Source organism: Passer domesticus, chromosome 27 (genome assembly GCF_036417665.1).
Source record: "Passer domesticus isolate bPasDom1 chromosome 27, bPasDom1.hap1, whole genome shotgun sequence".
In the NCBI taxonomy this organism is placed as follows: domain Eukaryota; kingdom Metazoa; phylum Chordata; class Aves; order Passeriformes; family Passeridae; genus Passer; species Passer domesticus.
In genome coordinates this window covers 2,904,752-2,917,809 of record NC_087500.1, presented here as the reverse complement: position 1 = coordinate 2,917,809, position 13,058 = coordinate 2,904,752, and the positions used below count along the sequence as shown (strand labels likewise).

Genomic DNA, 13,058 nt, shown 5'->3' with positions numbered 1-13,058 from the left:
CTCTCCCCGCCCCAGCTCTGCCCAGCCCGGCTCTCCCCGCCCCAGCCCTGCCCTGCCCAGCCCGGCTCTCCCCGCCCCAGCCCGGCTCTCCCCGCCCCAGCCCTGCCCTGCCCAGCCCGGCTCTCCCCGCCCCATCCCATCCCGGCTCTCCTCGCCGGCTGCGCGGTCCTGCTGCCGTCTCCCGTCTCAGCCGCGGCTGCTCCAGCCCTTCCCTTGCCCCGCTGACGATCGGGCAGCGCTGGCAGCTCCGCTCCCTCTCCGGCTCCGCGGCCATCCCGGAGCTCCCCGGGCGCTGGCGGCCGCTGCGCGCAGGCAGCGCGGTGCGCTCAGCCTCCCGCCCCGCCGCATCCCCGGCGTGCCCGCGGAGCCCCCGGGCAGCCGGCGGCATGTCAGCCGTGCGCAGGAAGTTTGGGGACGAGTACCAGGCCGTGGGCCTCGCTCGCTGCAGCGCCCGCAGGGAGCGGCAGCGCTTCGTGGACAAGAACGGGCGCTGCAACGTGCAGCACGGCAACCTGGGCGGCGAGAGCAGCCGCTACCTCTCCGACTTCTTCACCACGCTGGTGGACCTCAAGTGGCGCTGGAACCTGCTCATCTTCCTGCTGACCTACACGGTGGCCTGGCTGGTGATGGCCTCGATGTGGTGGGGCATCGCCTACCTGCGCGGGGACCTGCAGCAGGCGCACGGTGACACGTACAGCCCGTGTGTGGCCAACGTGTACAACTTCCCCTCCGCCTTCCTCTTCTTCGTGGAGACCGAGGCCACCATCGGCTACGGGCACCGCTACATCACGGAGCGCTGCCCCGAGGGCATCGTGCTCTTCCTCTTCCAGTCGCTGCTGGGCTCCGTCGTGGACGCGTTCCTCATCGGCTGCATGTTCATCAAGATGTCGCAGCCCAAGAAGCGAGCCGAGACGCTCATGTTCAGCCGTGCCGCCGTCATCTCGCAGCGCGATGCCAAGCTCTGCCTCATGTTCCGTGTGGGCAACCTCCGCAACAGCCACATGGTGTCTGCCCAGATCCGCTGCAAGCTGATCAAGGTGGGTCCTGCCCACCTGGGTGGCACAGGGCGCCTGGGTGGGGGGTGACACGGGGCTGGGCACAGAGGGCAGGAGCGTGGGGCTTCTCCTGTGTGGCTGGTGCCTGCTGGCAGCTCTGCCCTGCCCCGTGTTGTCCCCTGGTGAGAGGAGGTGGCTGGGGCGGTGGGAAGGACTGTGGGAGATGTTGGTGTAGCTGTCGCAGCAGCAGCCATGCAAAAGTAAGGGAAAACTGTCTCATTAGAGCTCCCAGGGAACTCCAGTGCATTGTGAGGCTGGCAGAAACCCGAGCTGGGCAGGATGGATGGATGGATGTGTCAGGATGCAGGACAGCTCCAAGGACGGGTACTGAGGCATGCTGCTTAACAGATGATGGCTGGGGAAAAGAAATTGATTTGTGGTGGTATTAAACTAGGATAAACATCAGCCTTGACCTCCTCTTTCTCTTGGGGAAACGTGCTGAGCTTTAACTTGCAGTCCCTTATCCCAGCTATGTTCCAGCTAGTGACCTCACAGCGTTTCTGAGGGATTGTATAGAAGCTCCTTTGATTGTCACCACTATCCATTTATTAATCACTGACAATGGCCAGTAGAATTCAGAATGCAAGAATCTTGGAATTCAAAGGAATTCATAACACAAAAAACAAACCAAAACCAAACAAATGACAAAAAACCCAAAAAAACCCACCCCAAAAAACCCCAAAAACAACAAAACAAAGACCCCCCAAAAAACCCAAAAACCAAACCCAGAAGAGTTTGGCAGTCACGAAGGTCCAGAAGATAAATTGGGCTGGAGTAGAATGGAAGAAAAACACTGAAATTCTGAGCAATGTAGAATCTCACAGTAGCTATGACTTGTCAGGGGAACATGCTTGGTGAGGAGCTCTGTCTAAAGCTCCTAAGCTGTCAGAAGCTGGATCCCAGTGATGAGATTAGTTTCAGGATATCATATTTGAGTGTTATAAATGTTCTGTACTCTGTCTGGTAATTCTCTCTGGCCTTTTTAAAAATCTGCATGGATAAATATGAAGCAGTAGGTGATGGGGTAGTGGTAAATATGAAATACTGTTTTCCTTCTGTTCTGTGCTGAATGCTGGACTGAGCTGTTAATTTTTCTTGCTACATAATACCACTTAAAATGGAGGATCTGCTAAGATTTAAAAAGAAGTTCTGTGTATATATATATATATATATATATATATATATACACACATACATATATATATGGGAACAAGCTGTGAGAAGTTACACCGGAGCAATTTTTATAGGAATTGGAAAGCCAGCTGAACCATGGTTTTTGTTGCTTTATCCTCCAGAAATGTCTTCTGAAGTATTTGAATTCCATGGTTCAAAATGTAATGCAGCTCAAAGTGGAATAAAAGTGGGGTCACATTGTGTTTTTACAGAGAGGGCAACTCATTTTCTTTTGAAATAAGACACCAGATATACAGCCTGATGTCCTGTCTGCTGACAATTCCATTGCTAGACAATGCTGGGCCAGAAAACTGAAGGACATTTGATGGACCTGCATGACCATGATGTCTTAGGATAGCTGTTTTGTGGGCCAGACAATGAATCAGTGAGAAATTCTTGATTTTATTTTTTATATGATCATCATGTTGTCTTCAAGCTACTTTGTGACCTTTGACAAACACCAGCTTTGAACAGAAGATGATTTAAAATGGAATGTGCAGTAGCTGCCCCCTCAGTCCTCATTGCAAGGCGTGGTATTCATTCCCTTGTCTTTGTGTAAATCCTTGTCACTGAACTGGACACACATTCTGGGAGCCACTGGTGCCTGTTCAGCTCATCCTTGAATTTCCATCAGCTGCTTTCAGGGAGATTTGTGTGTCCTGTAAATGAGGGTGAATGTGCCAGAATTTTCTTGCTGTCTTCAGCAAATCCTTTTTTGTGGTTTGAGCTCTGCCCTCTGTACTTCCCTGCAGGGCTGCCAACAGCTGATCTTGCTACACTTCTGCACCTGATCAGGTAGCCAGAATTTTCTTTTGTACTGGTGTCACACTCAAGGGATGTGAAGAACCATGTCACATTTTTGTACTTGAGCCAGGCGATATATTCAGTAGTTAATGTGGTGTTTTGCTGAGACCAGTGGAGCTCTGAGGATTTACCTTTGTACACTAACCTAAGTTGTCTGAGCAGCACTTCCTGAGTGTGATACATGTCCTGGTACAGTCAGTGGATTACAATGGTGCTGCCATGCTGGGCTGGCTTTTCTTTGGGTCCAGGGGCTCTGCAGCAGCATGGCAAAGTGATACCATGCAGAAGTCTGAGGCTCTATTTAAACTGTGTTGTGGAGGGCTTGGAAAACAGTTACAAGATTAATTGTGTGTGTTTCAGCAAAAACTTTTCAAAAAATCCATGTCTTTCTAGTTTCCATTGAGTGCTACAGAAGCTGGGAAAAGCAAAATCCTGGGGCAAGAAATAGAAAAAAAAAAAAGCTGTTTGGAACTAGCTGCTGAAAATGTGCAGTTTCAGGTCCTGGACTTTTTAATGTCACAGTGAACTGTATTTTTCTGCCTTGATTCCTGGACCTTTCTAGAGTGCCTAAGGCAGCAGCAAGCAGCATGGCAATCAGTATTGATGTTATAAAACTCAATCACAGTACATATTTGTACCTTCTCTTGATCTGACTACACATGTCATTGATAAACATGCTGGTGTTGGTGTGTAGATGTCTGTGCAATGTTTCAGCTAGTATAGGACCATTTGATTCAGAAAGTTGAGGAATGTAAAACCATCGTAGCCTGTTTTCAACGTGTGCTAACAATAGTTTTAAAAATACAGTTGTGAAGGATGAGAGCTGCAGGGCAGTGAGCTTTGGGTTAGAACCAGTTCTTTAGGCTGTACTTACTAACAGCTTAGAATAAGCTGAAAGCAAACAAAATTGTATCAGAAAGTTTGCAGGTGGCAGGTGACAGGCATTGGGAATAGGTAAGAAGACCCATTATATTGTGATTTCAGGAAGTTTGTGGTCCAACCTTCTGCTGAAAGTATGGTGAGCTAGGAGATCAGACCAGGTTACTCTGGGCTTTTTCCAATATAGTTTTGGAAGCTTCTAAGATAAAAAAAACCCTGCACAGTCTTGCTGGGCAAGCTTTGCCACGGCTTAACTGTCCTCATGCTGCAAATGTTTTTCTTCAATCCAGTCCAATCCACAGTTCCCTTGTTTCAGCTTATACCTGTGTCTCTCATTTCTGCCGGGCACCTCTGTGAAAAGCCTGGCTCTGTTTTCTTGGTCACGTTCCTCTCAGGTTTTGGATTGTTTGTTAGATCCCCTTCCATGCCTTCTCTTCTCTGGTCTGAACAAGCCCAGCTCACACAGGTCATATTTACAGCTAGACCGAAATAAAAAGTAGCAGTGATCCTGAGAATTATCTCCAGTGGAGTTGTAGGTGTAGTGTCACAACCGAAAAACTCCACACAAATCTTCAATAATGGTATCACAGCAACAAGATCATATTATTCCAGAAATATAAAATATAAAAAGACTTCTTGCAAGCTGGTAGTCTGAGTGTGGGGGAGGAGCAATGAGCATCCACCAGTTTAGCATTTTCTAGATTTATATGTTTCTCTACAATGTGCTGCATCTTTTAAATTCCTCTTTTTCTGCCCCAGTACTTAATTATTCTACTGGGATATCAAAACATAATTATGTGAGTTCTCTAATGAGTGAACTGACAGAGGGTTAATAATAATAAAACTGCAGCATGTCCAGTTAAAGGGAGATATGCATGTTTAGGGTTTAGAAAAGCAAAGAGAATGAATAAAGGGTAGGAGTGAAGATTTGAAGAGCATGATGTATTTGATCAGACAATAAAACAGACTAAGTGGTGATGCAGTGGAAGTCTGCCTTGTAATAAAAACTGAAACAAAGATCCAGTGGCAGAAAGTTAGACACAGGAGTCTTATTTTCTTTTGTAGTTTTTTTTTTTCCTTAGCTGTGAAGAAATTAACCTTTAGAGGAATTTTTGGAGACCTTTAGATTATCCATCTCTGACCACATTTAAATTGCAAGCTAGGGCATTTCTCATTAATTGTTCCCTTGTTCAACTTGTATTAATCTGCAAAATTTACTTGTCTCTGTGTTATGTGGATGGTCAAAATAAAGAGTCACAAGTGTTCCTTCCAGACTTATTTTTGACATTTTATAGCACTCTGTCTTCTTGTTTTGTGATCCTTTGAGTAAAGCTGTAGATATAAAACAAAGGTCACTGGCTAGGAGGCTGAACCTGTTGGGGCTATTAAGCTCTCTTCACTCAGGTTAACCTATTTTTATTCAACAAACAAGTTTAAAATCCTCCATGCCCTGCATAAATCAATCCTGCCTGTAAGATCCTGAATACCTCAAACAAAACCTTCTGCTTTCTGCCAGATCTGTTCCCTCTAATCATCCTGCCTGGATTTGTTTACTATTGAACGGATTTGATTGAAGACTCTTCCACAAAGAGAAATGGTGTGTAGATCAAACAGTTCTTGAGTCAGGCAACAGCTTGTGCAAAATTGCTTATTTCTGTCTAGGCAGATGTATTAGATGGAGCTTTGGGACAATTTCAGATTTAGGTGTTGGCTCATACAGGTTTTTTACCTTGGAGCAAAGATCATACCTGGACAACCAATTTGTGCACCATTGCAGGAACAGCAGCCAGGCAACAAAAGCAGCTTAGCTCTGCAGGAAAAGTGAAAAGATGTTTTTGCAGCAGGCTGATTGCACCTTTGCATGTAACAGACTGTCATGACTGCTATGCATGTGTTGATTGCTTTTATCTCACAGCACTTTTACCTTTCAGATCATAAATAATTTGTGAAAATGCTCTCACACACAATCAGCTGATATTTTCTCTGTCTTCATCAGCAAAGGAGAAATTGAATCTTGTTCTGCTGTGCAGGGGAGAACTTGATTACTAAGTCAGGAAGAATATTTCTTCCTCAGTAGCAAAACAAGCAGGTAGATGAAATCATGGATTGTATTTAATAATGAGCTGTGCTCCAGCTGCTGCCTAGCTGGTTGTGCAATCTCCAGTAAATACCAGGCAGTTATAAAATCAGCATTTTTAAGGTCCTTGTGAAGAGGGGAGACAATATAAAGACAGACTATTTGCTTGGGGATTTGCTTTAAAGACAGAACCTTTTTTAAAAGAACACTCGTCAGATCTGAGTTGATGGAAAGCTGCTGCCTTTGGCTTGCTCTCAGTGAACAATGTTTCCAAAATGCAACACAATTCATGCTATCTATTTATTCATTTATGATAGCACAACTTAGAATAATATTTATTTATAATTAGCAGTCATCTTCTTGAAGAGTTAAGTGCTTTTTAATCAAACAATAAGCAGAAAAGATTTTAAATAGGATTTATTTATCAGCTGTGCAAATCTGCTAATTTTGGTGAGTAATTTCCACCAGAGATCTTCAAAGCAATCACATGAGGAGCTGCCTGGCCAAGTGATGTAATTTTTAGTTAGGCTTTGAATACCAGGAGAATTTGGAGGGAACCCTGTGAGGTAGAGAGAAGCTACTGTATCAGTATTTTTATTGGACCCATGAAGTGATGGGAAGAAGAATGAGGCACTTGTTTAATAATAAGGTTAGTTTGTTAAGGTCACTGTGCAGTAGGTGGTACATGCAGGGGATGAGAGCATCATCAGTATCAGTTCAGGTGGTTTTGTGAAAATGCCATTTACCAGATGCACTGTACAATTCCTGTGGTGTTTACCTTTGAGTTAGTACATCACAGTGCCAAACAAATGTTAGTGACATACTAAAATAATGGAAGGTGAATTCAAACAACAGAATAAAATGTGCCCAGCTTGCAGATTTTGGTCTCAATGGGAATTTTTGCCACAGGATATTCACGGTAAACATCCATTACAAGGCATGTAGTGTGTGGTACATGATATTTTTGTCAAAAATAAATGTATATTAAAAATATATATATTAAAAATATAAAAATAACTAGATACTAAATAGATATAAAATATATTTTAACATAGTATTAATTATATATTGCAATATAATATTATTAATATTAATAACATTTTAGCCTATAAAATATAAATATATATATACATATATATATATATGTCACAGTAAAGTTTGTAGGTGGTGATGAGATCTACTGGCATAATAAGAAAAGTCAAACCTGGTCTTGCAAAGCAACCTCAGTAATTTAGCATTACTCACATCTCTATTCTGAAGCCCCCAGACCTACCACATGTAGCTGATCATGTCCTGCAAGAGGCAGATTTAAATTTTATTGCATTGATATTATGTTTTGCCTCCCACAGTGATTAATAAATCATATTTTCTCTTTAGTCCAGACAGACACCAGAGGGAGAATTTCTGCCACTGGACCAGTGTGAACTGGATGTTGGATTTGGAACTGGAGCTGACCAGCTGTTTTTGGTTTCCCCTTTAACCATCTGCCATGAAATCAACTCAGAGAGCCCCTTTTTCTGCCTCTCACAAAGATCACTGAGGAGTGAGCAGTTTGAAATCGTCGTCATCCTCGAGGGGATCGTTGAGACCACTGGTAAGACTTTGAATAATCTGCACACTCTGATTTTTAGTCTCTGTTTTCAGTGCTGATATTTTTAGCGAGGCAGCTGTTAGTGCTGGATGCTCCAGCAGATCCTGCCATGTGCTGCAGAGCTTCAGGGGCTCTCACCAGGCATAGAGACCTCCCTTCCCCTTCCCCTCTGCATTGCCAATTCCCAGCGTGGCCAGCAAGGGACACAGCCTGCCACTCTTTGTGGAACAGCTCAGTGCTCTTATGAGGCTTCTGTTTTAAGGATCAGCACTCTGAAAGAAAGCTGAACTGTAAAAATTGCCATGCTGCAAAATTCCTTTCAGCCTAGCTTGCACTGAATTGAATTCAGAGTAAGAAATCCACAAATACAGAGTCCCAGAGATTGTAGGCATTATGTGGTTTTGACAAACATGAGAGAGTTTTGTTTCTTATTTAAATTTGGGTATGGTGTTGTCCAGATGACAGCTGATTTTGTGGCCTTTTGTTTTGAGGACTCAATTCTTTCCTGAATCCCATGAAAATGGGTTCCAGTTATATGAGGAGCTCTTCATCAACAATCCCTGAGTACTGTAAAGTCCAAATCATTCAGTATGGTCAGCAGCATTCTGATCTTCTTCCTTCTTCTGAGATTTGTTAAACTTTGATTAATCAGAGAGCTTTCTCATCCTTTCCACAAGATTAGCAGCTGCCTCATTCCTGCTTGGAAAAGGGGTGTCCCTTTGGTGCAGCCATGTGCAGTCATCTCTGTCTGATTGCTCTCCACACAAATACACAATCCACTGGGGCAGAATGCTCTTTCACGTTGACTATGGCATCTTTGGATCCCTGCAGAGGCCTCATACCCTGCAACTGAATCATTTATTTTAGATAAGCATGCATTCATAACCTCCCTTAATGCAATTACCTGTCTGGAAATTTAAAGGGAGACATTTGACACTTGAGAATCCATGTTGCAGTAACCAGAGAGCAAATCAGAGTTTGGGCTCACTGACTGCTAATTCTGCCTCTGGAGACTGCCATGACAGGAAGGCTTAAAGTTCTGCTCACCTGGGATATTTGCATAAATTATTGTGAGTGCTGTTGTGGTGCCATGGTAACAGATGTGCCAGCTTGGTTAGAACACATTTTAGCTGAGAGTTCACACATGTACATACTACCAATGGTGTATTTTGCACTAAGTGGAATAAAATCTTCAATGAGTTTACAATGGCACCTGTGTCTGAACATGGAAGAGCTTCAGTGTCTCTGCACAGCTTTTGTCTTGACATACGGTTGGGAGAAAAAGTAGCACAGCAAGATTATGTTTTTTATTTGGCATTGTCTCCCCCAACACCTGATCCATGCCAAAGGATTCTGTTGGATTAGACTCTTATATAAGGTTGGATTATTATAATAGTAATAATACATACATACCTTATTAATGTATGATTATTCTGTTGGATTTTACTCTTTTCTGACTCAGAGATGGGGCAACTGAGAGGTGTTTTAACAACTTTTATTCTATTTTCAGTCTTGTGTAAAGGGTGAGAAATACAGATGTTATAATTCACACCATCCAATCAGAAGCCAACTATTTCCTAATTATAATACACTATAAGCATTTCTTGGCCTATCAGCTTTAGCTACACCATACTGTAAATGCCTTAAAGCCAATCATCTAAAATTGCCTCTTGTGGGTCTTACTACAATATATCTTTCATAGTTCTATTTCTGTAAAGTATCTAGTCTTTTCTGTAAGGCCAATTTTTGAAACTTGTTTTGAGAATTTTCTATAAATTCATTTCCCACACTGTAAGCCTCTGCCAAGCAATAGTTCCTTCTCCCAAGAAACAGCATTACTTAATCTCTCAAAGCTAAATTGGGATTGTTCAGGATGGAAAAGGGAAACTTTGGGATGACCTAATTGCTTCCAATACTAGACACGGTGAAGAAAATTAATTCTGTCCCAGCTGAAACCAGCACACAAGCTAATACTGTTTTAATTTTACATTTTGCCATGGCTTGGTTGCAAGTCTGCATAAAAATTTAGTCAGTCAATTAGAGGCACTCCATTGACGGGACAATCAGAAGATTGTCTAGGAGCAACTCCCTCATTTTATAACCTGTAAAATCATTGGTTTGCTGGCTGAAATTCATTTTTCTCTGTCAGCCTCATGTATTTCTGGTTCATGTGCCAGTCTGCTTGCTGACCTTGGAATGCTCTTGTCCATTTGCACAGGAATGACGTGCCAAGCCAGGACCTCCTACACAGAAGATGAAGTCCTGTGGGGTCACAGGTTCCTCCCAGTCATGTCTCTGGAAGATGGCTTTTTCCGTGTCGATTATTCTCAGTTCCACGCCACCTTTGAAGTCCCCACTCCTCCTTACAGTGTTAAAGAGCAAGAAGAAAACCTGTCCCTGTCATCTCTCTTGAATAGTCCTTTGGATAAGAAAAGCAGAAGAGAGCAGGTTTGTCCTCTTGACTGTGCTGATGTTCCAGGAGAGAAGAACAAGCTCCCTGCTAAACTTCAGAAGATCAGCTCGAGGAAGGAAGGCCTTCCTCCAAGAGCCCTGAGAATGAGTTCCAGTAACACAGAGAAGACTTTCAGTACTGGAGATCTCTTGAAAATTCAAGAAATAAGTCCCATCTCTGATGGTGAAGACAGTGATAACAGGAAGCAGCTGAAAGCCTTAAATGCCAAGGCTCTGACTCACTCTACCAGTGAGCTCGAGCTACAGAAGGATTTTCCAGGTATGGGTGCTCTAGAGGTGAAATTGGAAGATAATTTTCCTGCCAAACTTTGAAAAATGAACTCCGATCGCTTCTTCTAAGAGCTGGAGAAACAGAAGTTGTTGCTGATAAAAGTGCATTTGAGACTGCTGCCCTGGAGGAGTTGTTTCACAGTAAAGTCACAACTTGGCTTTGCTGCTTTCAGGAAGAATGATCCTTTTTGTATAATTGTTCTGTACAGATCCAATCTAGGTACCATAACAGGACTTTGAGGGACAGTATGGTTACCCTGTCATGCCAAAGAGATTCCTGCCCTGATGATGCTTGTCAGCATGCTCATTGCAAATCTGCCCTGTCTTCTCTGTATGCAGATGCTTTTCACAAAGCAAGGATCACATCCTTAGTCACAGAGATGGAAGCAAGAAGGGTGAAACAGCAGCTGGAACCTGGTTTTGTGCAGCTCAAGTCCTGGACTGCTCCTGATGGGCAGCACAGCAGAACACAAGAGGAATATGTGACTGCTCAGTCCCAGTCCAGTTGTCACTTTGGAAAGAGGCTTTCCTGGTCCATCCTTCTCTCCCAGTGACTGTGGCACGTTCCCTGTGTGCTCTCAGTGTCTCATCCATGGTCAGTCAGGTGGAGGAAGCAGTGTGCAATAACATTTGGGTCATTTGGCCCACATGAGCTCTCCTAAACATGAGGATCTTTATCCTGTCCAAAATTAGACCTCAGCATTTGATTTGGTGGGTCACATGCTGAATTTAATGGCCATATCACCACTCACTGTGAAGCAAACTTGAGATCAGTAGCTCAGCTTCTTGGCATGTTTTATACTGCAACTAAATGACATTTCTGTTTGGAGACATTGTAAGTAAATAAATAAAAGCTAAGTGCTAAATAATGCTCTGTCATTACACATCTCAGAGTTTTACTAATGAATGGTAGTCTTTGATGTTGCTAATTTTTATTTTATTACATTTGCCTTTTCCATTTGTATATGATTCTCAGTAATTTTGTAGATTTGATATTTATTGCTATTCAGCTCAATCCACCTCTGTCTGTGAGAGGGGATTTTTATTTCCTGGTTGGTAGTAATTATAAACACACCCTGCTGTTTTGTGAACAGTGTTCAGTAGCTCAGCATACATCACCAGAGCACTCTCCAGCAGAAGGATCCAATTCTGCTCTTGTTACATGGACAAAATTCAGTCAAATTTAAAAGGGGTGGCAGTGGCCATATTGTTTGGCAAAGCGTTCCTTGATGGTAAAATGATGTATGCAAGCTAGGGATAGCTTGGCTTGCAGAACCCTCTATTTCTTGCTTTTGATCAGTGGGAAAGAGGAAAATGCTATTTAATGCAGGGATAAGATGTGCTGCTTGTTGTTGTTTATCTGTTCTCATGAATTTCAACAATATATATGTGCTAAAATCTGTATTTTCATTTATCAACTGTATTTGTATGGAGTACTTAGATGACAGCATGAAGTCTTAAATGATGATGACTCTCTCTACTCTCCAGAACTGCCAGAATTAGTGTAGAATAAAATTACATCCACCTCAGGTCTCAAGTGTTCTTTACTTGAATGTGCATGTGAGTGTTGGCAGCAGAGCAGCTCCAGGAGATGAGGCCCCATCCTTGGGCACACTCCCCCTCTGCTGTGGGGCAGAGAAATAGTATTAATTAATTGTTAATGAGCAATGATGCAAATTCAATGAGTTATCCAATTTAGAGGCTTTTTTTTTTTTGCACTGCCATTTATAAAACAATTAAACCTCATTTCTAGACACACTGACAATTAATATTAACTTACAGAAAAACTAATTGGACCCCAGAATGCTTCACAAAAGGAGAATGGGTGAGTATAGATCTATACAGAATAAATAAACATAACCTAAAATGTTGAATTAACACATTCTAGGCAGGTGCTCTTTACAGTGTAACACTCATTACAACCCTGTCCCTACTACCACAGAATGACAAAAAGCAGTACTGCAACCAAAAAACACCCACAAAACTCCAAACCAAAGAGAAAACCACACAGGCACACTGACACTACACACCCACTGCTGACACTTGATGATAAAATCAGCACTAAGAAATAAAAGGATTAGGGTTAGATTAGTGGTTAGGGGTAGGTTTAGGTTAGAGAAAGAGTGGTAAAGATGCTCAGTGCAGGGGAACGTGAGGCACCTTGCCAGAATATTCCTTGTGTGTTTGACACATGTGCAGTCAGTCTGAGTGCCAGCAGGGTCTGCATGGGAGCTGTGCACAGTTCATTTATCACAATGGGGGGTGGCACAATGCTCTTCTGTCTGTCTCTGCTCAGAAATCCTTGCTCCTGGCTGTGGAACTCGTCCTCAGCCTGTCTGGCCAATCTTCAGCCTTGAGACTTTCTAGAACGGTGTCTCCTTATTGTATTTGCAGGGAATGCCCTAATGAAGGCAGGAATGATGAATCTGACTCCGTGTTCTCAGAAGGCTAATTTATCACTTTATTATACTATCATATATTAAAGAATATTATACTAAAGAATACAGAAAGGGTACTTACAAAAGGCTAAAAAGATAATAATGAAAACTCATGACTCTCTCCAGAGTCCTGACACCACTTGGCCCCAGTTGGCCCATGAGTCAAAACAACTCACACCAGAATCCAATGAAACAATCACCTGTGGGTAAACAATGTCCAAACACATTCCAAAGGAGCAAAATATAAGACAAGCAAATGAGATAAGAATTGTTTTCTTTTTCTCTGAGGCTTCTCAGCT

The 13,058-nt window shown here is 43.0% G+C and overlaps 1 protein-coding gene across 1 annotated transcript; it reads left to right on the top strand.

Annotated features, from left to right (window-relative positions):
* The first annotated feature begins 121 nt into the window (after window positions 1-121).
* Window positions 122-11,850, top strand: LOC135286720 (G protein-activated inward rectifier potassium channel 1-like). The gene is made up of 3 exons (XM_064399897.1): window positions 122-1,037; window positions 7,366-7,582; window positions 9,798-11,850. Exons 1-3 carry the CDS (start codon window positions 387-389, stop codon window positions 10,361-10,363), a joined length of 1,434 nt encoding a protein of 477 aa, XP_064255967.1. The 5' UTR covers window positions 122-386; the 3' UTR covers window positions 10,364-11,850.
* The last annotated feature ends 1,208 nt before the right edge of the window (window positions 11,851-13,058 follow it).

Bases quoted from the DNA above. Each gene is read 5' to 3' on its own strand.
- LOC135286720 (XM_064399897.1), top strand. From the start codon at position 387: ATGTCAGCCGTGCGCAGGAAGTTTGGGGACGAGTACCAGGCCGTGGGC. The intron at 1,038-7,365 runs GTGGGTCCTGCC...TTTTCTCTTTAG, and splicing joins TCCGCTGCAAGCTGATCAAG to TCCAGACAGACACCAGAGGG. The intron at 7,583-9,797 runs GTAAGACTTTGA...CCATTTGCACAG, and splicing joins GGGGATCGTTGAGACCACTG to GAATGACGTGCCAAGCCAGG.